This window comes from Danio rerio, chromosome 20 (assembly GCF_052040795.2).
Source record: "Danio rerio strain M-AB ecotype USA chromosome 20, GRCz13ab, whole genome shotgun sequence".
Classification (NCBI taxonomy): domain Eukaryota; kingdom Metazoa; phylum Chordata; class Actinopteri; order Cypriniformes; family Danionidae; genus Danio; species Danio rerio.
This window is the reverse complement of record NC_141040.1, coordinates 8,342,501-8,366,650: the sequence shown is the minus strand read 5'-3', so window position 1 is coordinate 8,366,650 and position 24,150 is coordinate 8,342,501. Positions and strand designations below refer to the sequence as shown.

Genomic DNA, 24,150 nt, shown 5'->3' with positions numbered 1-24,150 from the left:
GCTAGCTAGCTAGCTAGCTTCTGAAATGCTTTTATTCCGGTTATGCAGCTGCCAGCATGAACGGATCATTTTCATTTCTAACTGTGAGAAGTTGGTGTCAGCCTTTTTTCTCTGTGTTTGTGAATCTCTATGTCTTTGCTCATCTTTCCCCGTGTGTTCTCAGGCTGAGCCGGTGATCCTCGACCTCCGCGACCTTTTCCAGTTGATTTATGAGATTAAGCAGAGGGAGGAGATCGAGAAGAAAGCTCAGAAAGACAAACAGTGCGAACAAGCTGTTTATCAGGTAACACTCTCACCATAAACCTTTATGAACTCAAAGCCTTAAAGAGAATTCAGTGTTTGTGAAGCTCTTACACGAATAGGCATCAGCGGGCAATTGAAGAGCAACAACAAACTCAAAAAGGGATGATGAAATATGCAATACAATAGGATGAAGACACGGAAAACAACACATTTCGAAAATAGGACATATATATTATTTATGTCAGAGAGTAGCATAATTAGATATAATATGAGGCAGAGGGCATGCTGAGATTTTTCAACTGTTGCTTTTCACATTGTAAATTAATGAGATCTTGGGTAAAACCTAAAGTAGACTGCACAACAATACCTTACTTTTATGTGTATCTATAAATAATGGAATTTATTTCATGACATGATTTTCAAAAGTGGCTGATTTTCAAAATAATTTTATGGGTTTAGCATTTTAATGTATATTTAATTTCACTCATTTATTTTAATTTAAAATTTTTACAAACACTTAGATTGTAAATGAATGAGTTCTTAGGTGAAAATCAAAACAGAAAACACTACAAGGACTGTATTTCATGTCTATGAGAGTAACATTTATACTGAGACCGCACATAAACATTTCTGACTGATAAGCTGTTTCTCTTTTTAATTTTTATTAACAACATATGTTATATTGACACTAAACATCTTGTTTCTATTTTTATTAAACTAAGTTAAAATTAATATATATTTCTGTTCATTTTTGTAGATTTAATAAAATTAATAATCCATATAATACATATATTTGCCATTTCAGTAATTACTTCATGTGTTTGTTAATAAATACTTTATAATAATTTTGCAATATAATAAATGTTGCACAAGCAATAATCTAAAATGTATTTTTGGATATTATATTTATCAAAAATGCTGTACATATTTAATTTGGTAATTATTACAATACTGTAAATAATATTGGCAGCTCTTTCCACTTCCCTTCTCCTGCATGTTGAATCTTAGGGTTTATTTGTCTGCGGGCTTCAAAACTTCGTCTTATGGCCACATTCTTGCTTCTCTTTCTACTGCATGACTTTTAAAAATGTGCTTGTACTCTGTTTTTACATTCAGTGCCTGTTTTAATTTTGGTATCTTTAATAAATATGAGCAAAGAAGGCTTTAAAAATGTATTTATTGTTCTACATTTTGATATCCTGCTCCTGCTGACAACAAACAATCGCAAAGAAATCACAGAAATATGTTTGGGGTTGCACAGACTAGTTGACTTGTTGAATGGTCAACTTCTATTGCTCTGTCGGTCTTTGATTGCTGCTGAGTGGTCCTGCTGTGCAAATCAAATGAACATTACACAGTACTATCACAAGCTTAACGGTCCTAATCAGTCACCATCAGGGCCGGATTAACCAATGGGCGTTATGGGCACAGGCCCAGGAGCCTGTGCGCACTTGTGGCCCCTGCAAGGGGAGAAAAATGCTGATTTTGGAGTGTCTATTTAGGCTAAGTACAAATAGCAGACCTCGGCACCACCAGGAATAAGCTAGTTAAGTGATTCATGCCCATCACTTTTTGATTGACAGAGACAACATAACTAAAGAGCGCAATATGGCAACATGTTTTGACCCAATCGATTATGAACCTGGTTTTGAATCCAGCGTCTACATATTAGATTTTGCCTACTCCTCATCTAGAGGAAGACAAGTAGCAATCATTAATAAGTGTGTGTATTATGGAGGACTCAGATTCATAGAACTAGATTGGAGAGGTGTTACATCCAAATCCTATGCATTATAAGTTTGTAGAAGTTATTAAAAATACCCCTAAATATATATATATATATATATATATATATATATATATATATATATATATATATATATATATATATATATATATATATATATATATATATATATATATATATATATATAGTTTATTACTGCTTCAGGGAACTTGAAAAAGTATATTAAAATCCATTTATTTTTACTAGTTGTATTAGTATTTTTTATTATTAAAGTGTGCTTTAAATGCTTTAAAATAAGTTAAATCCTTGTTGACTAGAGATATATGTACTGTATAGCATTTATTTGAAAAATGCGGGCAATACATTATAGATTAATTTTATTTAAAAAATATTGTATTAATCTTACTTTTTAATTCAACTATAGATGTGCATCTAGGTATGGGGCCTAAAAGACATTGTTCCCAGGGGCCTTTGAATTCTTAATCTGGGCCTGGTCACCATAGATGAATACATTGTGACCCTTTAAGAGTTTAACAGTCTGACAATCGGTGGCAGAAAGCTTCTATAAAACCTAGTGTTTCTGCATTTATTGCTGCGGAATCTCTTTCCAGAAGCTAGTGGGAAAACAGTCCCTGGTGGAGGTGAGTGACAAGTTTGATAATATTGCTGGCCTGTGAAAAGCATCTCTTTGGTGCAACATCCTGAATGGAGAGGGGAGGGGGTAGTTTTTAATGTAAACATGAATTTGACTAACATGCAAGACCTTTATACCTGTGTTTCTTGTTTTTTAAAGCACCGGGTACAGGAGCCCAACATTTTTTGGTACATTTTATTATGTTAAAAGAGCTATTAACACTAGTGCTGCTTATCAATGTCAGTTCCAAAGCAGTGGACCAAGACAAACTGATTCTTAGTAAGTTGGCATAACAACTATTTTATTTGACAGCAATGCTTAAAAAAAATCATTCCTGAGTGCTATGTATAGTATTCTTTCAATACAAAAACACATTTTTTCCGAATGATGCCTATAATTCAGCAGTGGAATGTCCCACTTCTGACCTCAATGCAATCGATTCAAACTTGTATCATAGTCGTATTTTCACCGTATGAGATGTGAATATTTCATTAAATTTTGTGTTATAGTGCCAATTGTGGATGATATTATTAAATATCATTAATTAGAATATTAAAATTCTGTTCTTCAAATACAGCTGTTATGAGCTGTCTGACATTTTTAAAGGAACGCCACGAAAATCCCCATGTTCACCATCAGGGCAAGAATTAACAAATTTCAGTTACTGAAAGTATTATGAATCAATCTTGAAGAGAACGCTTGTTTGTTTAGCCTGATCTCATAAGTCATAACATTTTTTACATTCTTGTGAAAAAAGTGGTTAATTCATAAACAATCCATTTGATCGTATGAAAGTATGCAATTTTAAAAAGGAGGCATGATCCCAATCTCCACCCCTAAACATCGTACTAAAAATACTTACTAAGATGTATGAATAAAATTATACCAATGAATTAGCATGTAGTGAGACTGTTTTTACTTCGTCATCTCAGAAGTTTGATCATGTTTTAGTATCAGTTATTGGTATTTGGTTTCGGCAGAATCTCAAAAACTACAATCTTTTGTCATTTGCATCTGTGTTTCTCAGCCACGTTCCTGGAGGACCACCTGCACTGCAGGTTTTGGTTGTATCCTCTGTCTGCCACACCCATCAAGGATCTTTCAGTCTCTGCTTATGAGCTGATGATCTGAATCTGGTGTGTTTGGTTAAGGAGACATGGAAAATGTGCAGAACCGGTGGTCCTCCAGGAACGTGGTTGAGAAACACTGATTTGCATTATTACAAATTGTTAGAAATTATTTTATGGGGGAATCATAATATTTTGAGCAAGAGATCAAAAAGTTTAAACACTTTGTACATTCTTTTCAGATCCTTCTTTGTTCACGTTTAACAATATCATAGGGGAGGGCACTGCTAATGACCAGAAACCGTCTCTATTTTTTCTTTTTCCTGATCTTCTGCTCTCCTCTTTTCTGTCCTGTCTCTTCTCTCTGCTTTTTTTGTGATCGCTCCTGCAGACGATTCTGGAGGAAGATGTGGAGGATCCCGTGTATCAGGTAACGCTTTGAAATAAACCGTGAATCATTATGTCTGACTGAACGATTGCCTCTTGCTGTCACATTAAACAGGGCTCCTGCTCAATGATATGCCTTTAATCTCATCCACAGAAGTAAATAATTCCACTCCATTTTCTCTATTCTCTTCTCACTCCTCCTGAACTAATTACTCTTGTTATTTCATCCTTTGTGTGTGGAAATTAAAGGAGAATCATCGCTGTAATGTGTTAACTTTTCCTTTGATGAATTGGGTGTTTTCTGATTAAACTGATGCAGTAGCGTTTTTGGGAGCCTCCTTTGTTTTTGTTTTTTTTGTTTTTTGTACTGAAAACAGACAGCTTTAACACATCTCATCTGGGCTGCGTGTGTGTGTGTGTGTGTATGTTTACATGCACTGCATTGGCTTTCCGTATTGTCCAGTGTGCATCATATTGGGAATGAAATAGTCTACTGTATGTATGTATTCTGTAGATTCTGTGTGTGATTGTAGTTTTTTAATTACTAAGATGTCCATTAGTGGATAGTTCACCCAAAAATGTACATTTGCTGTTAATGTACACACTCTCAGGCCATCCGAGTTAATCCTTTTTTTCATTCGGTTTGTTCTAGATCTTTTATTCAATTTTATTTTATTTTTTTTGCTTAAAACACACAAACATACCTGTCAACCCTCCCAGTTTTCTTGGGATTTTCCCATGTTTTACAATTCTACCCCGGTATTATCCTGTAAAGATATTTTCCCGTATTTCTTCCATATTTTCAATCTTTCTATGAAGCGATAAACATTAAAGAGCCTTTCTGTTCATACGCAACCCATACCGCCGAACCACCAGAGGATGCCCCTTGCTCTTAAATGCGAATCTAGTTTGTGATTTAATTTTATTTAGGCATGAAAACACTTTGAAATAAATATAAAAAGTGTGGGATTCCCTTCCTTGTCAGTAAAGGCGCCGTCGCCCCTCATATGCATATCTCAAAACAGTCAGTTCATGAAGTGGTGCGTCACTGTGATACGCGCTCCATAGTGACAAAAAGTCGCTGTTTCCCTAACAGATTGCACACGATTTGAAGCACAGCGAAAGTGTACACTCTGGGTTTTGGGTGCGTATTTAAACAGACAACTGAATAATAATAATAATATCTAAAAATTTCGATCTTTGTGGGTTCGCTTTTAAATAACAACATTAAAAAGAAATGAAAGCAGTCGAATGCTTTCATTATAGATCCGCATTTTATTAAATGACACCTCTGGTATAAATTGTAATCAAACGAAAAATCTAGATGAGAGATTTAGTCACTGCTCTTTAGTCAGAAACATACAAACACAAATTTTACAGGCACATCAATATTAATAGCTGTGAATTCCGATGATATGCTGTGTTGTTTTGAAGCAAAAATATTGGTCTATGTAAAAATCTGAACGTTATTTGCTGCATTCTAACCTGTGACCACAGCTTCATCAAAAGGTACAGTCAGTGTGGTAAAACCATGATTAGTTTGTGATTACCCTAACATTTCATTTGAGGTAAAAATCTAATTTATTTCCATGCGGTTTATGAAATATACAAGAGGTTCTAGATCAGGGGTATCTACAAATTCAGTCCTCGATCGCTGGTCCTGCAAAGTTTAGTTCCAACTCTAATCAGCCACACCTGGGCTAGCTAATCAAGGTCCTTGCACACTGAAGTCCAAAATTTTCATATGCATTTTTTTATTTTATTTCTTGCGTCAACTTATTTCAGCACACTGAGTCTGATGCGTAATAATTAATCTATTATGAAAAAATGCAAAACATTTCAGAGTCAGTTTTAGCAGTGATATGTTCTCCTCTCTTCTCCAAAGTAAAAACAGAAAGAGGAATATTCTGCATATTGTGCTCATCCAATACTAGAAGGAGAGTTCAGCTCAATATCAAAGAGCTGTACTGGATTATCTTGAAGTTTATTCCAGAAAATCAGTGGAATATTGATATTTTGCTTGTGATACTTCACATATTCACATACGTAAACAAAATCTGAACAGAGACTAGCTTTACCTACAAACATTATAATAGATAGTGGCCTCATTGACGCGTTCGATGGATGTGAAAAGGGAAAAAAAAAAATCTAACTTGGTTTGATTATTTTTATGACGGACAACATTTTTTAAGAGGCAGTGTGTCAATATGACTAACACAACGTGAGGTCGAATTTATTTTTTACAAGTGGAAGTTGCAACCCAAAATTTCAGATTAAGTGTGCTGTAACCTTTACTAGGCTTTCTAGAAACATCCATGCTGGTGTGTTGAGACAAGTTGGCGCTAAAATTTAGTTTGGACACCCCTATATATATATATATATATATATATATATATATATATATATATATATATATATATATATATATATATATATATATAATTTTAGCAGTTTGAATGAATGATTCAATAGCTTATTAAAATATTGACTGAAGCATTTTTTTTTAAACTTACAAAATGACTGCTCTCATGGTCAAAGTCATTTGAATTTTAATAAGCATGTGCAATAAATAAAAAAAATAAAATAAAATAAAAAAACGTGGTCAGGGTGTGATCAAATTAACAGCAGTTTAATTAATTTTTTTTTGGGTGAACTTTCTTCTAGGAATCTGCCATCATATGCAGTAGTGCAGCTCTGATTTCACTTTGCTGTTAGAGTGATGAATTAGCCAATGGCTAACCGTGAAACACAATGAATTAGCCAATGGTGACAGTCGATGTGTGTGTGAGAATGACTAAGCCATTAGATCTAATGTCACAGAAAATGGAGACGATTCTGCCATTAGCTTTAATGTGGCCTTGAATGGACAGGAATTAGCGATTTGCTTGAAGGCTGCTTGCCAAAAATTGCTCTCGTCTCTGCGTGCTCCACGCGTTATTGAGGAATACATCACAGAAATGGGATTATAGGGGGTTTCTATTTCAAAATCAGCCCCAAATCCAAGTGAATGGCTTTTCATATTCTCGGAGTTTGTTACTCCTGCTAAGCTAACATCAGCATGCTCCATTAAAGAGATAGCTTTCAACATTCTTCAAAATATCTTCCTTTGTGTTCAACAGAATAAAGAAACTCATTGAGGTTTGTAATCGTTTTAGGATCAGTGCATGAAAGTGAATGTAAATGAAACTATCCCTTTAAGGAAGCATGCAACATACTGCTTTAGTCATTGGTTTACTTTTTAATGGTGTAAAATTCACACCATCACCCTGTTTATACAGAGGAATTTGGATACGCAGAGGAAAAATGGAATAACAAAATAGTTTAAGGCAGAAATCAGATTGAATATATGCATGAGCCACAGGTCAGAAAAAAATGCCTCGTAATTTTTCCCTCCGAAATTTGGTGTTATTGTAAGCCGTCTCCAATGTGGAGTGAATATTATTCCCAGCGCTGACTCTATTACAGTTATAGTTGTGTTGAAGGATGAACGAAAGGGCGCATAATGCTTTGCTAGGCCAGTGCATGTTGCTCAGTGACCGGAGTTCATTTGGTCAAGGCTGCAGGGGTTCATTCTGTGTGATCAATCAGTCTCTCTTCTCTTTTCTTTTCGCACTCACCTTTTTCCTGTCCCCTTTGCCTTTTTTATCCTTCTCTGCTGCCGATGGTTGTAGTACATTGTATTTGAGGCGGGACACGAGCCCATCCGTGACCCATCAGAGGAGAGCATATATCAGGTACACTACCAGATGTTCTTAACAATGGTACCTTTTGAACTCACAAACATCAATTCTGACACTTCAGTATTAACTTCAAATCGAAACTATTTCACTTCTTCTCCAAAATAACAGGTTAATTTCTATGAATATAATGTAACACAAGACATAATAAACAAATTTGAGCAGCATATGTTCATTTAAAAATATGCTTGTGAAGGATTGCAAATGATTCTGTTTAAAATAGCTGTAAGAACTTTGCACAATTAGGAGTAGAAAAAATAATGACATGTATATAATAATATATTTAATAAAAATAGTCTAAAATACAAGTATAAATAAAGAATATATACACATACTGTAAATGCTATAAACTTATTTATACATTGTAATAATAAGCAATATGCAATGTTTTATTATTAAATATGACAAATATGACAATGATACATAGATTACTGTGGTAATTTTTATCTGCCAACTGATAAAATACCATCTTGTGTACATGCACCGAACATTTAATAAGTTGAACCACAAAAATAAACATCACAACAGTGATTCTGACTTCTGACAGCAAATCAGGACAGCATATCCACATTAAACAAAGTAAAAGAAGTGTACTGCGACTGTAGATGCACCTAATGTATTCAGAAAAATCTAAAAACTGCCTGGTTGGTTGTGGTAATAATAAATAAATGCATTTAGAGTGTTGTCACTCGATTGGAGCCCAAGTTAAAGGTGTTGTATGTACGTTTTTGACTCTTTAAAGCATACGAATATATCATAATATGGGTTACAGATGTTTAAGAAACATTCTAATTGAACATGTTTATCTGAAAAACAATGCTAAAGTACTTTCTACTTTGAAAATGTTAGCTGTCCATAGCTGCATCCCAAATGACACACTATACATTGTGCACTTCTGCACTATGTACCTTACACACTCAAAAGCATGTGTATGTAATGTCATGCCAATTGAAACTCTTAAGTTTTTTTACCCAAGTGGAAATTCAAACCGTTTCCCTGATGACATTTGATGGTTGCCAAATTAGTGACATAAATGAACAAACTACCAAATAATTCCTGCCATTTATTTAACCGCATTTACCATCAGGAGGCGCTATAAACACTCTCGTGTAAGACTTTTGCTTTCACAATACAAAATTAAATAAAGCAATCCAACATGAGCGCACGATACCTCCACCCCTTTTGCTATGTGAGCAAAGCAGCGGCCGTTGAGTTTAGTGTGTGAAATATTCATTATTCCAAACTTCATTTTACTTAATTTTAGTTCAGCCAAAACTGCGACCTCTGGAGGACAGTATTAACCTCTGAAATTAGACGCAGACTCAACGTTATAAAATCCACAAGGTGGTTTTTAATTAGCAAATAATAGAAATATCTAGCCTGATCTCATGAGGAAATGTAAGTATTTAAGTTTTGTTAGTTTAGTGGCTAATTTATACAAATTCGTACATGTCATATGAAAGTGTATGATATTATGTGGCACCCAGCCACACCCCTAAATCCAACCATCATTGGGGAATGAGCAATTCGTACAAATTAGCCACTAAATCAGGGCACAAACGCATTAGGGGCGTATCAGAATCCACTTTCGTTAATATAAAGATGGAAAAATCCACTTTGAGCCGTTTCGCTTGGTCTTAAAGGGTTGAGCCTATTTTCTTAATGAGTTATAGTGTGTTTTGAAAATAAACCAAGCAGAGTCTCATCTTCCATTCCCTTTAAGTGTCAGTTGGGTCACACCATGGCGCATTTGCTATTTACATGACGACTTTGTAAGTGGGAAAAACTGAACATTTCACTAGCAAGAAAACAGTTAAACAGAGCGTCTGCAGCGCGAGAATGAGAGATAAGGCCAGTCATTATCTATACTTTCACTTTTGCACTCGTGTATAGGGAAATTTTGTACGCACAGTCATCAAATAGCCTATAAATAATTAATTCTGTTTGTTAAGCGCAAAGATTTGTTTCAAAACTATTTCTAAATTCAGTTCTTATTTCCAGCAAACAAATAAATGAACAATAATAACAAAGTGTGGTCAAAAACTGAGTTATATTCAAATACACATGCTGTGCCCTATATGGTCTAAAAAAGGTGGGCAAATCTAAGCTTTTTTTAATAAAACAAGCATAAATATGGATATAATAAATAATACTGCTAATCATAAAAACATTATACAAAAGCAAATTGTTATGAATAAACTGAAAAAGCCCCCAGAGATAAAGAAGGCATTTTAATCCTTTATATATATATATATATATATATATATATATATATATATATATATATATATATATATATATATATATATATATATATATATATTCTTATTATGTCCTATATATATCCTTAATATTTACTTTTTTTTTTTTCATATGTAAAGATATTTGCGTATTGCTCTACATCTTGTGTGTATTAAGCAGTGTGTAAGCGAGGCGCACAACTAACGCGATCTACGCTGGACAATAGACTGGCTTTGTTCTGGTCTACTGAATAATCTATTATAGTTTCTTAAAATAGCAACGTGCCAGCAATAGACTTTTAGAATTTTTAGACTAGAACATATGAGCGCAAATGCATTTGCTATTGAAGCTGCGTGGTGGAAAACGTTGAAACGACTCTTGCGCCAAGCTGAAACTACCAAATAACAATTCCACGCCTTGCTCCAGATTGCGCTGGGTAAATGATAGTGCCCATAATCTTTAGGCAACCTCACTCTTGTTGGCATTATCAATCTGGCAACCTGCCTGTTTGGTGAATCATCATCAGTGGGGCTGTATAATTAAAAAAGTTTAAAAAAATTTTGGACTACAATACCGAGTTCAAACATTAGGTTCATTAGCCAATTCTACATACCGCACCTTTAGCAAAAGAAATTGTTCTTCTTCATTTTTGTTGTTGTTTTGTTAGAATGGCAGTAAAAGATTTAAAAGCATCGAAGGGAACTACACACGTTATCTAATAGCCTCTAAATCATCTCAGCTCATCTTCGGGTAAGACTTCAGAAGCAGTGCGGCTTTTGATGGTGCAGCTCCTGACAGCTCCACTGTGTAGCTGCCAAAGTCCCACCTGTGAATTAGAACAGAGCCGCGATGCCAAACCACACTAATTCAGCGTGACGGCCCTTTCAGAGATTTACACCCAACAATGTTTGGTGCTCCGAGCACCATGACCAAGACAACAGCAGGTGTTGTATCCTCAGGTGCTGCTTTGTTTTGTCACCTGTGGCTCGAGTCAAAAAAGAGACACTGCCAAACAAAACAGTAAACACATCAGCAGCCCCTAATACTTTGTCTCGTTCAAAAGCCAAAGTAATGTTCGTAAGTAAAGCTTTAGACATGATCATTCTATCGCCAAATATGTACACGACTCTTGAACGCCAACCTGACACTTCAGAACTCCTTCACTTGTTGCTGACACAAGGATAGAAATGGGAAAGTCGGGAGCATGAAAGAAACATCTGCTTGCTGTCACTTCATTAAATCCAGGATCGGCAAACACCTGATCGCGTCTCGTAGCAAACAAAAAGACAGATTGGCCAAGTCAAATTGAATCTGCGCGAACATCACTTTTGATTATTGGTAACAGAGAGGTAATAGTGGAAGCTAAATTAATAAAACGAGATTCCTCAGTTTCAACTAAACACTTATAAAGCACGGTTTTACCGATATAAAGCAGTTTAACTAGAGAATCATGGTCATGTGTGTGTATATACAGTTGAAGTCAGAATTATTAGTCCCCTTTGAATTTGTTTTTCTCTTTTTAATTTTTAACATGCAAGCACATTTTCACAGCATGTCTGATAGTTTTTTTTTCTTCTGAAGAAAGTCTTATTTGTTTTATTTCAGCTAGAATAAAAGCAGTTATACATTTTTCAAACATCGTTTTAAGATCAAAATTATTAACCCCTTTAAGCATTTTTTTTTCCGATAGTCTACAGAACAAACTATTATGTTTAGAAATGTGTTGAAAAAAATATGTGCTCCATTAAAAATAAACGGGGGGATGAATAAATTCAGGGGGGCTAATAATTCTGACTTCAACTATATAATTTAGATTTAAGTGTTTTTAATATATATTATATAATTTATAAATATATATTTTATAATTTTTGTATTGGACATTTATATTTGTCTGGATTTTAAAATTTCATAAGTTGCAAGTTAATGTTTGTGAATGCAAGTTTTTCGAAGAATACTGTACAAACTTATCGGAAAAAGACTGTACTGATTTTTAAAAAAAAGCAAGCTAACAAAAAAGTTGACAAATTACTCAGTTGTTTAATAAGACAAATACTTAGTATTATATTGTTTATTTATTTTTTGCTAAGAATTTTTTTTGTAAATTAAATTAAATGTACATATGTTGAAATTAAAAGACTGAAGAAAATATACTTGTATATTTGTATAAAATATACTTGTATATTTTCTTCTATTTCTATTTTTATACATATATATAAAGTTTGATGTGCTAATGGAAAAAAAAAGTTATAAAAAAAGCAAACAAATAAACCAAACTAGAGAAATATTTCAAATTTTCATTTAGAAAATAGTATTAAATGGAATTAAATAAAAATTTAAATAACAAATAATTTTTTTTTTTAATTCTATAAAACATACTATAGATTTACTTACAACTTTTATTTCTGAAAATATAAGTTTGCATTGTACAGAATTTTTGAAATATTAAGTTTAGATTTGCAAATAATGTATCTACACAAACACACATATTTGCAATAATATGAAAACAGAAACACTAAAAGCCAAATTTACTTCCCATAAACATACTTTTATATGGAAGGGGAAAATGCTTAAATATTTTAAAGTTATGAGTGTGTAAAAAAATTTTATTGCCTCAGAGGCTGTTTACATGACACAGTTTTCAACTAAGAAACGTCAAAATATGTAATTTGTAACACCATTAAGGATTAAAATGTAAATTAACACCATCCAACATCTCATAACCTTAAAGAATAATACAGTATAGCACCAATAGTGCAGCCAACACTACACAACAAAAGAAACCTTGACCTCCAGCGGGCCCCTTGGGTTCTGGGTAGTTTCAGCCCTGGTAAAGTTTGCATAGCATGACTGAGGGATTGACACTGATCAGACAGAGCTTTCCAAAGTCTGCACAGAGAAATGCCTCTAAACACCTCTGCCCTTTCTCCAAATGAAAGAGCGAGAATGATTAATCATGGCTGTCGCTGTGTGATCTTTGAATAAAGGAAATGGAAAGATCACTTCAAGTGTATGATCAAATAAAAAACACAGCGGCAATCAGTTTCTCAGCAAGAGGGGAATTAAGAACAATGGCAAATTAGACAGAGAGAAGACATGAAAATAACAAGCGGTGGTTAAAATAAAAAAAAAGAACATGGATGTGCGTCTTCATGTGAGTCTGATAAAAAGTTACAAATTTTGGTGCAGAATTTTAAACATGACGTAAACCGATTCATTATTCAGTCAATCAGTTAATAGACATTCATAGTTAATAGTTTTGGTCAAATTATGTTTTATGTCTTATTTTATTAGTCATGTTGATAATAAATTCTGTTATTGTTATTTATAGTCCGTAGTTATTTACTTATTATGCATACATTTATAACAACTGTATATAAAAATATTTTCTATATACATCAAAAATATATTCTGAAAAATGCATTATTCATGTGAAATGTCAGTTTTAACAGAACTATTCTGCATCTTGCAGTTTATTAATAATTAAAACACCAAACTTAGTATTTTAGGTCAAATTAAGTTTGTTTATTTATTTATTTATTTATTTATTTAATTATTTATTTATTTATTTATTTTTAATAATAATAATAATAATAATAATAATAATAATAATAATAATAATAAACTATTATTATTATTATTATTATTATTATTATTATTATTATTATTATTATTATTATTATTATTATTATAAAAGCATTTGTCATGTAAACAATTAGCTAAACTGCTGTTATCTATAGTAATTTACAGTTGTTTATAATTACTTTTATGGGTTTTTTTTTACTAAAAACAAACCAAAAAGTATTATTCATTATTCCACTATGCCTTATTTAGCATCTTAAATGTCTTTATTAATTAAAACATAACACATTGCAAAGATACACACAAACACAAAAGATAGAAAAAAAATTTTTTGATTTTGCTCTCCAGGAAGCCTAAACTGCTTTGACCTTGTAAGATCTGAACGAATGGTAACTTGTGATGTTAACTGTACATTTGGCTGGGCTTGCTGTCCACACCAGGTCCCTACCAGCCAACAAAAGGAGGGAGTTTATGACGTCCCAAAGCGACATCCAGTGAGTGGACCTGTGTGTGTTTTTTTATGTGACAATTCTGTGCCTCTTTCTCTGGCAAACCTTTTAGTATGTACTTGCACACCACCAAGCATGTACTGCACAGCTACATTCCCCAGCTTACAGTCAATCACACAGACTGTGCACTCTTAATTTTACCCCGGTGTTTGTGTAAGTGTGTGATTTTTGTGCTTGTTCCTTGATGGCCGATCTTTATTGTGTGTATGTGTGTGTGTGTTTTTGAAAAAGTCATGTTGTTTGGGTGGTGGTTGTGATGTGATTGGTCGGTTTTGCATGATGCTTGCTTGCCTTCACTTCATGATAAAGACAGATGTGCATTTATGATGGCATTTCAGACTCGTGAAGCAAGTTAAGCAGAGAGTTCACCTAAAATGATATACTTTCCCACATACTTTTGCATTTCGCATTTGTTTTTGTTTTGTTTAGCTTTTGTTTTGTTTTGTTTTTAGTTTTTTGTTGTTCACTTTGCTTTGCTTTGGTTTGTTTGATTTGTTTGTCTTTAGTTTTACTTGAATACAACTTTTTTTTGTTTTGTATGTCTTTGATCAATTTATTTTTCTTTAAGTTGCTTTTTTGTTTTGTTTTTGCTTGTCTTTTATTTTGCTTCACTTCATATTATTTGACATGTTTGTCTTTTGTTTTTCTTTGATACAACTTTTATGTTTAATTTGTTGTTTTGTTTTGTTTTGTTTTGTTTTGTTTTGTTTGATACATTTATCCTGCTTTGTTTTGTTTTGTCTTTAACTTTTTTTGTGCTTTAACTGTTTAATTTGTTTGTCGTTTGTTTTACTTTGATACAGGTTTTATTTTGTTTTGTTTGTCTTTGATAAATTTATTTTGCTTAGATTTTTGTTTGTTTGTTTGTTTGTTTGCTTGTTTTGTCTTTTACTTTGCTTTGCTTCAGATTGTTTGATTTGTTTGTCTTTTGTTTTACTTAGATACAACATTTATGTTTATTTTGTTTGTCTTTGATAAATTTATCTTACTTTGTTTTGTTTTGTCTTTTACCTTGGTTTGCTTCAAGTTGTTTAATTTGTTTGTCTTTTGTTTTACTTTGATACAACTTTTATGCTTGTTTTGTTTTGTTTGTCTTCGATACATTTATCTTGCTTTGTTTTTTGCATTTTGTTTTGTTTTGTCTTGTTTTTTACTTTGCTTTGCTTTAGATTGTTTGATTTGTCTTTTGCTTTACTTTGATACAGCTTTTATGGATGTTTTGTTTTGTTTGTCTTTGATAACTGTATTTTGTTTTGATTTGTTTTTATTTGTTTGTTTGTTTGCTTTGTCTTTTCTTTTGCTTTGCTTCAGATTGTTTGCTTTGTCTGTCTTTTGTTTTACTTTAATACAACTTTTTAGTTTAGCTATGTTTTGCTTTATTTTGTTTTATTTTTTTATTTATTTTTTTTTTTATTTTTTTTTTTGTCTTTGATAAATTTGTCTTACCTTAATTTGCTTTTTTGTTTGGTTTGGTTTGCTTTTGTTTAGCTTTTTTACTTTAACTTCGTTATTTTATACTGGTGTTATTGTGTAATTTTCTTTACTTATTTATTTAGTTTTGCTTTTACTTTGCCTCACTTTGATTTGATTTTTTTTTTTTTTTTCATTTTGATTTGATTATGTGTGTCTTGCTTTGCTTTTTGTACATTGTTATATTTTTCTTTTTGTTTTGGTCTATTTTTCTTGTTTGTTTTGTTTGTTAAAGTAATTTTTGATTTACTCGCCTTTTAAAGGTATTGTGAAGTCAGTGTCTAAGGTCATTATTCACCAAAACCCTGTTAATAAAAAATAAAAAAATTAAATAAAAAGATAAAATAAAAATAAATAAATAAAAATTCATGCAAATTTGATAACAGAAGTTAAGTTTTGGGTGAACTTCTCCTTCAATGCTTGAACGTGAACGTCTGTGATTCATGCATGATCTACAACAAAAGATAAAAAGTTTGCATTGCTTAAGTGGGTTGTCAGATAAATCCATTTAAATGAGAGAAGGCAAAGATGACAGATCAACTGCTCTATAGTTTAATGGTGAATTTTGCTCTCTCTCTTTAAATGGTAGACTACTTATCAGGCCATCTGGCCTCAACATGTACACTGATATAAAAATGGCTGATTTTATTTCATGTTCTGGCCAGCATCTCTGCTGTCTTTACCTCTCTTGTGTTACAGCTGCTCTGTTCATTCAGTCTTAGCTCACCTAAATGCCTAAACTCACCATCACAACACATGCAACCCAAGAAAAGTCGCTCTTACCCTGGCGTTGGATGAGTTTGATCTCAATATTCAGTTGTTTGAGTCCCTCCAGACCTGAAAAACAATGCTTCGGTTGAGTTTTCATTCCACTGTCTGGCTTCTTTCACCTCTTCATCATGTTTTCAAACACCCACTCACTCTTTTCTCTCTTCCTCTACGCACATTTCCAGCCTTCGTCCTCTTCTCCTGTTTCAATCTAAGTTGTGTGGCCTCTTGATCCTGCCTTCCACAGCTTTTTCATTCCTGTCTAATCAAAATCTGCACAGCTTCATCCTTTAAAATAACTTCAGCTCTACGGAATTGGCTTTTTGAACTGTTTGGCTGTAAATCTGCTTTGTGTTGTGCGTCTGCACCTACTCTACATTGGAAGTTCAAACTTATTTTCATGCTTTTTAGATTAGTTTAATATTATAGGTGCTACACTTTGGTGTTTTTCAGTGTAGTGCTATTTTTAAATACACATTTTTAGAAAAACTAAGTGTATATGTTTTGTACAATGAGCATCGTGATTATTATTTGAAACATACTAACAATGCTCTATTTGTAGTGGCTAGATGTTGTGTTCTTTGTTTTGTGTTTTAATTTGATTTGATCTTTTGCTTTACTTTTTTTGTTTTGTTTTTCTTTTAAATTTGCTGCTTGTTTTTGTTTAGTTTTAGCTTTTTGATTTACTTTGTCTGCGTTTTGTTTTTGCTATGCTTTATACATTTGTATTGTTTTGCTGTGCCCTGTTTTGTTTTACTAGGTTTTGTTTGGTTTTTTGATTGTTATGTTTTGCTTTTGCTTACTCTCCTTTGTATGCTTTGTTGAGTTCTTCCTTGTTTTGGCTAGCTTTGCTTTTAGACTTTAGATTTTTTGTTTGTTTTACCATTTTGTTTTTGCTTGCTTTATTCATTGCTTTTGGTTGTTTTTTTTTTTTTTGTTTTTTTTTTTTTGGTTTACATTGTTTTAGTTTTTGCTTACTTCCTTTTGTTTTCTTTGTTTAGTTTTTCTTGTTTTGGCTAGCCTTGCTTTTAGTTTTTAAGATTGTTTCTTGTTTTTCCATTTTTTTTTTTTTGCTTTGCTTTATTTGTAGATTTATGTTTTGAATTGTTTTTGTTTTTGTTTTACTTTATTTTGTTTTCTTTGCTCAGCTTTTATGCTTTGACAAGCCTTGCTTTTAATATTTTTTGTTTGTTTTTTTTTTCATTTTGTTTTGCTTTGGTTTATTCATTACTTTTTGTTATACTGCACCTTGTTTTGTGTTACTAGGTTTTGTTTATTGTTTGTTTGTTTTGTCCTTGGTTTACATTCATTTTTCTTTTTTTTTTCTTTTTTTTTTTGCTCTTGTTTTCTTTGTTCAGTTCTTCTTTGTTTTGGCTTGCCATGCTTTTAGTTTTTAAGATTTTTTGTTTGTTTTTCCATTTTGTTTTTGCTTTGCTTTATTCGTTTGCTTGTTTTTTGTGTTTGATTTACACTTTTTTTTACCCACTTTCGTTTTCTTTGTTCAGTTTTCTTTTGTTTTGGCTAGCCTTGCTTTGAGTTTTTGGTTGTTGTTTGTTTTTCCATTTAGTTTTTTCTTTATTCATTGCTTTTTGTTTTGTTTTTGTTTTCATGGTTTTGGTTTGTTTTTGCTTACCCTCTTTTTTTTTGTTTTTTTTTTTGTTCAGTTTTCTTTTGTTTTTGGTTCTTTAAGTTTTTTAAATGTGTGCATTTTGTTTTTGTTCTTCTTCGTGCTCTGCTTATTTTTTTGCACTTTTTAATAAAAAACATTCCTCCAAAACATTAGAAAATACATACAATAAAACAATGCTATTCTTCACAACAGAAATGGCCACAAGGTCACCCAAACTGTGTTTACCATACATTTCAACTGTGTGTTTGCACATTAATTCAACATTTTATTCATTATTTAAGGTTAATTTATTCCATTTATTTTTAGAGAATTATATGTATCTCTATTAAAAACTGAACTGTTGCTTAATAGTACTTACAGAAGCCTTACCTTGAATAACTCTGTGGTGTTGCTGCTCTTTCCCCCCTCTTACTTCTCCATGTATTATTTAATTTCTGAGCTGCGCTTCTCAGTTGGTTTCATGCCCATGGCTACATGATCAGTCAGAGCACAGGACAATAACACTCCAGCTGTAATGAAATGGGCAGCACTAAAAGCGCACAGGACACTGCAAAGATAATTATTATCTCCGAGGGGACGCTTAATTGATAGTCGCTTGAAGTGATAATGATGATAGAAAAGTAGAAAGATGGATTGTGGCAAAATAAGCATACAGTTGCATGAAATATAATATTTACCCTCAGTGCTGTTCCAAATGTTGCCATGGAGACTGTTTAGTGTAAATGCTGTAATTTCAGTTACAGCATTACAATATATCATACAAGTCATACGTGCACAGCTTGTAATAATAACAGATAAGAAGCTGGTTATCGCCACTGGTGATATCCATCAGTTATAAGGTGTCAGAAGCCGCTTTGACTGACACAGTTCATCACTATGAGGACCACCTGTCATCTTTCCTATTATCCTGAATGGTGATCCCCAGGGGTGTGTAAAGAGATTGATTTGATGGCTGGTAATATTACAGGCGTTTAATTCAGCTGCTGGACGTGGTTTAGAGCACTGGTTTCAGCTTAATGACCTTCAAAATCAAACCACATCAAACTAACGCCATAACACCATGGAAACATAACAGGGGCAAATCAGATGTTTAGCTTTTTTTAACCTTATTTGTGAGTTGCAAATTGTTGGCTAATGGAGACTGTTTTATCATTTGGATATATTATATATCTGTCAGTTTTGGGATTTGGGGCTTTTTGGATTTTCCAAAAAAATCCAAAATACACAATTAAATGTTATTTTTTATTGTTTTATACTTTATCCGTTTGCTTTTGTAGATTTCAGTTCTGATGCATATTTGTAAGGCTGTTTTCGTAAGATGGGTTTTTTTCATTAAAAAGGTCAGTTTTACTTACAGTATATTTACATTCTTAAAATTTTAACAGATGGATTTAATGTTTGTATACTGTATTTTATTTATTTATTTATTTATGCAGTTTGTAATTGTTTTTAATTATGGAATGATAAAAAGTTTAAGAAAATCTCCTTTAAAAATTATAATAGTTATAATGTAATAATATTTAGCAGGGTCTTTTTAATCGGTAGGTCTCAGCGATCCTGCAGGTGGGCCGCAAGATAGCTTAAATTTAACTATCATTATTAATACTATAATTTTTGGATTTCATTATTAATATGCTATATTAAAATGATCGAAGTAATGCACTGTTTTTCTTCTTTTTTTCTGATCGATTACTTAAAATACTTTTTATACTTTTATAAAAAAAAACAGCCGCATGATCCTGTAGTACTTTAAATTTTTCTGCACATTTTGGAATAATAGATATTTAATAGATAATCAGTCTGTCTAGTTTAAAGCAGAAGCTGTTCTTTTGCAATCTCCCTGTTGACGTGGTTCTCTTTTGATTTTTTTTTTAAATATATAAATTTATATATAAAAGTTTACATTCATATAATTATTAATCGCCTGTCTCTAAATTGATATATATATATATATATATATATATATATATATATATATATATATATATATATATATATATATATATATATATATATATATATATATATTTAAATATATATAAAATTTTGATAATTGAAAACAATAGAAGGCAAAAGGTTTTTAAGGTTTAAATGAGTATTTCATACAAAACATATTTGAGAAAATGTTAGACAGATAGACTTTTAAAAATTTAATTAGAGAAAGAAGTGGGCCCCAAAGTAAAAAAAAAAAAGAAAAAAGAAATAAGAAAACCGCTAATATATAGTATATAATAAAAATGCTTTATTTGCATATTCAAGCATAAAATAGTATTTTAGAAAATGTGTAATACATTTCCACTAGTCTCAAAATAAAGAGTCAACAGGGAAGGTATGCTGATGAACTATTTATTTATTTATTTATTTATTTATTTATTTATTTATTTATTTATTTATTTATTTATTTATTTATTTATTTATTTATTTATCTTTTCTCCTGCAATGTCTTGTCTTTGTACTTTTATGCTTTCATAATTAAACTGAAGAAGTGATGAAAAATTTAATTCAAAATAAAGTAACAATAAACAAACAAACAAACAAACAAACAAGCAGGCAAGCAATCAAACTTTCTCTCCATCTCTTTCTCACATGAGCTCTGCTCTCCCTTCACATTTGTGCATCTACTCATACCCACTATTCATAAGCTAATATAATACATCCCTAGCAGTGTTTTTTTTTTTTTTTCTTTCTCAGATGTCATCCTTTCATTCTTAAAACTAAATGCTAACATGTACGGCAAGCACTAACACAGAGAGGCTTTCAGACATAACCAGCTCTGCTGTCACCAGCTTCTGCAACCCAAGCTGACCTGGAGACAGTTCTTGCTTGACATTTACTGCATGTACTTGTATTTAAGTGTTTTTGTGGCCGTTGGTTCAGATGTTGTGTGTGTTTGTTTTTGTTGTTGGTGCTACTTTTGGTCTACTTGGTTAATAAGAAAATTGATTGATAAATTCAACTGAAATCAGAAGTCACTATGAATTTTTTTTTTTTTTGTATTTAATTAGTTGTCATCCATGTAATATTTTTCAAATTTCCTATATAATTGTTTATTTATTTATTTATTTATTTATTTATTTATTTATTTATTTATTTATTTATTTATTTATTTCATTCGAATGATTAAATTATGGTAACAAATGGAACCTTGTTGTAAAGTGTTATCAAATAAATGTACGTTTGTTTTTCCAAGCACGTCGAATTATGGTGGAAAAAATATATATGTTTTCCGGCTAACCAAGTAAACCATGTTTTTAAAGAACTAAAGTGATCTTGGTGTTATTTGTTGGCTTTTCAATGTCGTGGTCTCTGCCTCTCCTTGCATGTGTTGCTTTTTCAGCAGCACAAAAATGTAAGATTTGAGCAGCTGTTGTTCATGGTCTTTTGCTCTTCCCATGTTATCTCAAGGGACGCCCATTTGAGCACATTATTTTCTCATTAAAGCCTGCTGGCAGCTGGTTAAAAATCTTTTTATTATTATTTTATTTTTTAAAGCTTGATTCCTCCTTCCACCAATTACAGTTCCCGACTGTGGCTGTGGAATTTAAGTTAGCGAAGATAAATACAGTTTGTTCTTGCATGCTGCAAAAAATAAAATGATTTTCAAGCTCAGGATAATCAACTTGTTTTACATTTGATAGATACAGTTGAAGTCAGAATTAGTAGCCCGCCTTTGCATTTAATTTATTTTTTTTTTAAATACCTCCCCAAATCATGTTTAACAGAACAAGGAAATTTTCACATTATCTCAGATAATATTTTTTTCTTCTGGAGAAAGTCTTATTTGTTTTATTTCTTCTAGAATAAAAGCAGTTTTTATTTTTTTATGAACCATTTTAAGGTAAATATTATTAGCCCCTTTAAGCTTTAATGCCTAGTTAACCTAATAAACCTAGTTAAGCCTTTAAATGACACTTTAAGCTGTATAGAAGTATCTTGAAAAATATATTGTAAAATATTATTTACTGTCATCATGGCAAAGATAAATTAATTATTAGAAATTAGTTATTAAAACTATTATGTTTAGAAATGTGTTGAAAAAATATCATCTCCGCTAAACAGAAATTAAGGGGGGAAATAAACAAAGGGGCTAATAATTTTGACTTCGATTGTATATGAATTTTAAGTAGTAGTAAGTCAAGTAATGTAATTACCATTGAGTAATTCTATACAATTGTTAATTTGTTGATTTCATACAAAGTATTTAGAAGAGTTATTTATATGCAATTACAATTATGCAATTGGTTATTAATTCCTAAATAACATACCCAACACGTGAACTCTGTATCTGCAGAAACAATCTTAAATAGCTCAGATTGGATTGCGAACAGACGAAATTTGATTGGAACATCCTTAACCTTCAGTAAATGCATCTTGTTTAAGACCTGAAATGAAATCATTTTTCAGCATTGCATTACGTTTGGTTCCAATCTGCACTTGAAAGATAAACTGGTGAAATGCAAAAAGCCATGAATTGGTAGCAAGATAAAAACGTGTTTACCCGAACAGGTAAAGTACCATCCATCCCATCTAACCACACTTCACCCTCCCCAAACCAGACCTCATCTAATCTCATTTGACCTCATTTTTATATATATTTTATTTCAGTGCACCCCATCTCATCCTTCATCTAACACCATGTTATCATTACAGAACAAACATAAAGAACAACTCGATCTCTTGGATCTAGACACTGACGTGTTGCTGCTCACGCAGGTAAGGTGGAACCAAAATGAGTCCCAAAAATTCCCCCAGATCTTTCCTCGAATGAGTCAACGTTTTGATTGCAAACGACCCCAGAAAGCTCCTCTAGCACTAATCTAGTGATAAGTAATGCACTATGGCCCACTCTAGACTCCAGTCCAGTCCCTGTGCAGGAAAGTAAATGTCACGCTACCCGCTACGAACAGTTTATAGCCCTGCCAAAATCCCCTGCCTCATGCTTTTCCTTTTCAACTAGTCTCCTGGAAGTAGGCCACTCACTCAAAGCTGACCTTTCTTTTTCATAGTCAAATGACAGAGCTCTTATAGATGACCCCAGAGTCACCTGCTTGAATAGGGTGGATTTTGTGTCCCCTTTGCCCCACTGCACGCTTCATAAATAATGAAATATCCCGATGGACGTCTCCCCGCGTGATCATGTGTTAGATTTTACACTGGACTCAAAGGTCACTAGTGTATTAATGTTATTGTGGGGTTTTTCTAGATTATTAGAGGCATGAGTAAATGCCAGGGAAGCATCAGAAAAGAGAACATTGTTATTATTTCATAAAAATAAAGCACTTTAGTTTTTTATTATTATCATTGTACTGTATGTAGGTGTGAAAAAACAACATGAAGGAACACTGTGACCTCAAGCAAATGCATTTACGATTTTGTTAAAGTTTTTCTATTACTTTAAAAAGCTCAGAAAAAGATTCTGCCAGCAGCTGTTGTAGTTTTATGATAAACACTCTTAAGAAAGACATGGGGTACACAAAATTCAGCAGATACACTGTGATGAAGCCTTTGTTAATTTCAGTTTTCAATATAGTTATATAGGGATAGTTCATTTTTATACGTACATTTTTAATACTTGCATTCAGTTTAAAGTGCTATGTAAAAGCTTAAGTAGGGTATTAAGAAAAAAAAAATCTTTGTTTTCCACTTTAAAAATAAAATAAAATAAAAATGAATAGATAAATGAATCATAAATAAAATAAAATAAAATAAAAATTAATTAGTGAATAAATAAAAAATAAAATAAAATAAAATAAAAAAATAAATTAAATTAAATTAAATTAAATTAAATTAAATTAAATTAAATTAAATTAAATTAAATTAAATTTAATTTAAAAAAATCAAATAAATTAAATTAAATAAATAAAATAACAATTTCAGTGTAAATTTCAGTTTTCAATGTAGTTATAAAGGGATAGTTCATTTTTTATATGTACTTCTAAATACATGCATTCAGTTTAAAGTGCTATGTAAAAGCTTAACTAGGGTATTAAGAAAAAACAAATCTTTATTTCTTAGGGAGATAATTTTTTTTTTTTTTACCTTAAACATTGTTTCACAAAACTGCTTTTATTCCTGTCTCAAAAATTAAGATATTAGAATAATATAGGAAATACTGTGGAAATGTTCTTGCTCTTTTAA

The 24,150-nt window shown here is 31.9% G+C and overlaps 1 protein-coding gene across 9 annotated transcripts in view; it reads left to right on the top strand.

Annotated features, from left to right (window-relative positions):
- dab1a (DAB adaptor protein 1a) overlaps positions 1-24,150 on the top strand; it is a 299,119-nt gene that overhangs the window by 221,762 nt on the left and 53,207 nt on the right. For 3 of the 9 annotated variants that reach the window (NM_001443996.1, NM_001443993.1, NM_001443995.1), the window contains 2 exon segments: positions 164-283; positions 4,083-4,121. In NM_001443996.1, the coding sequence (NP_001430925.1) occupies positions 164-283; positions 4,083-4,121 (159 nt within the window). 9 annotated transcript variants of the gene reach the window in all.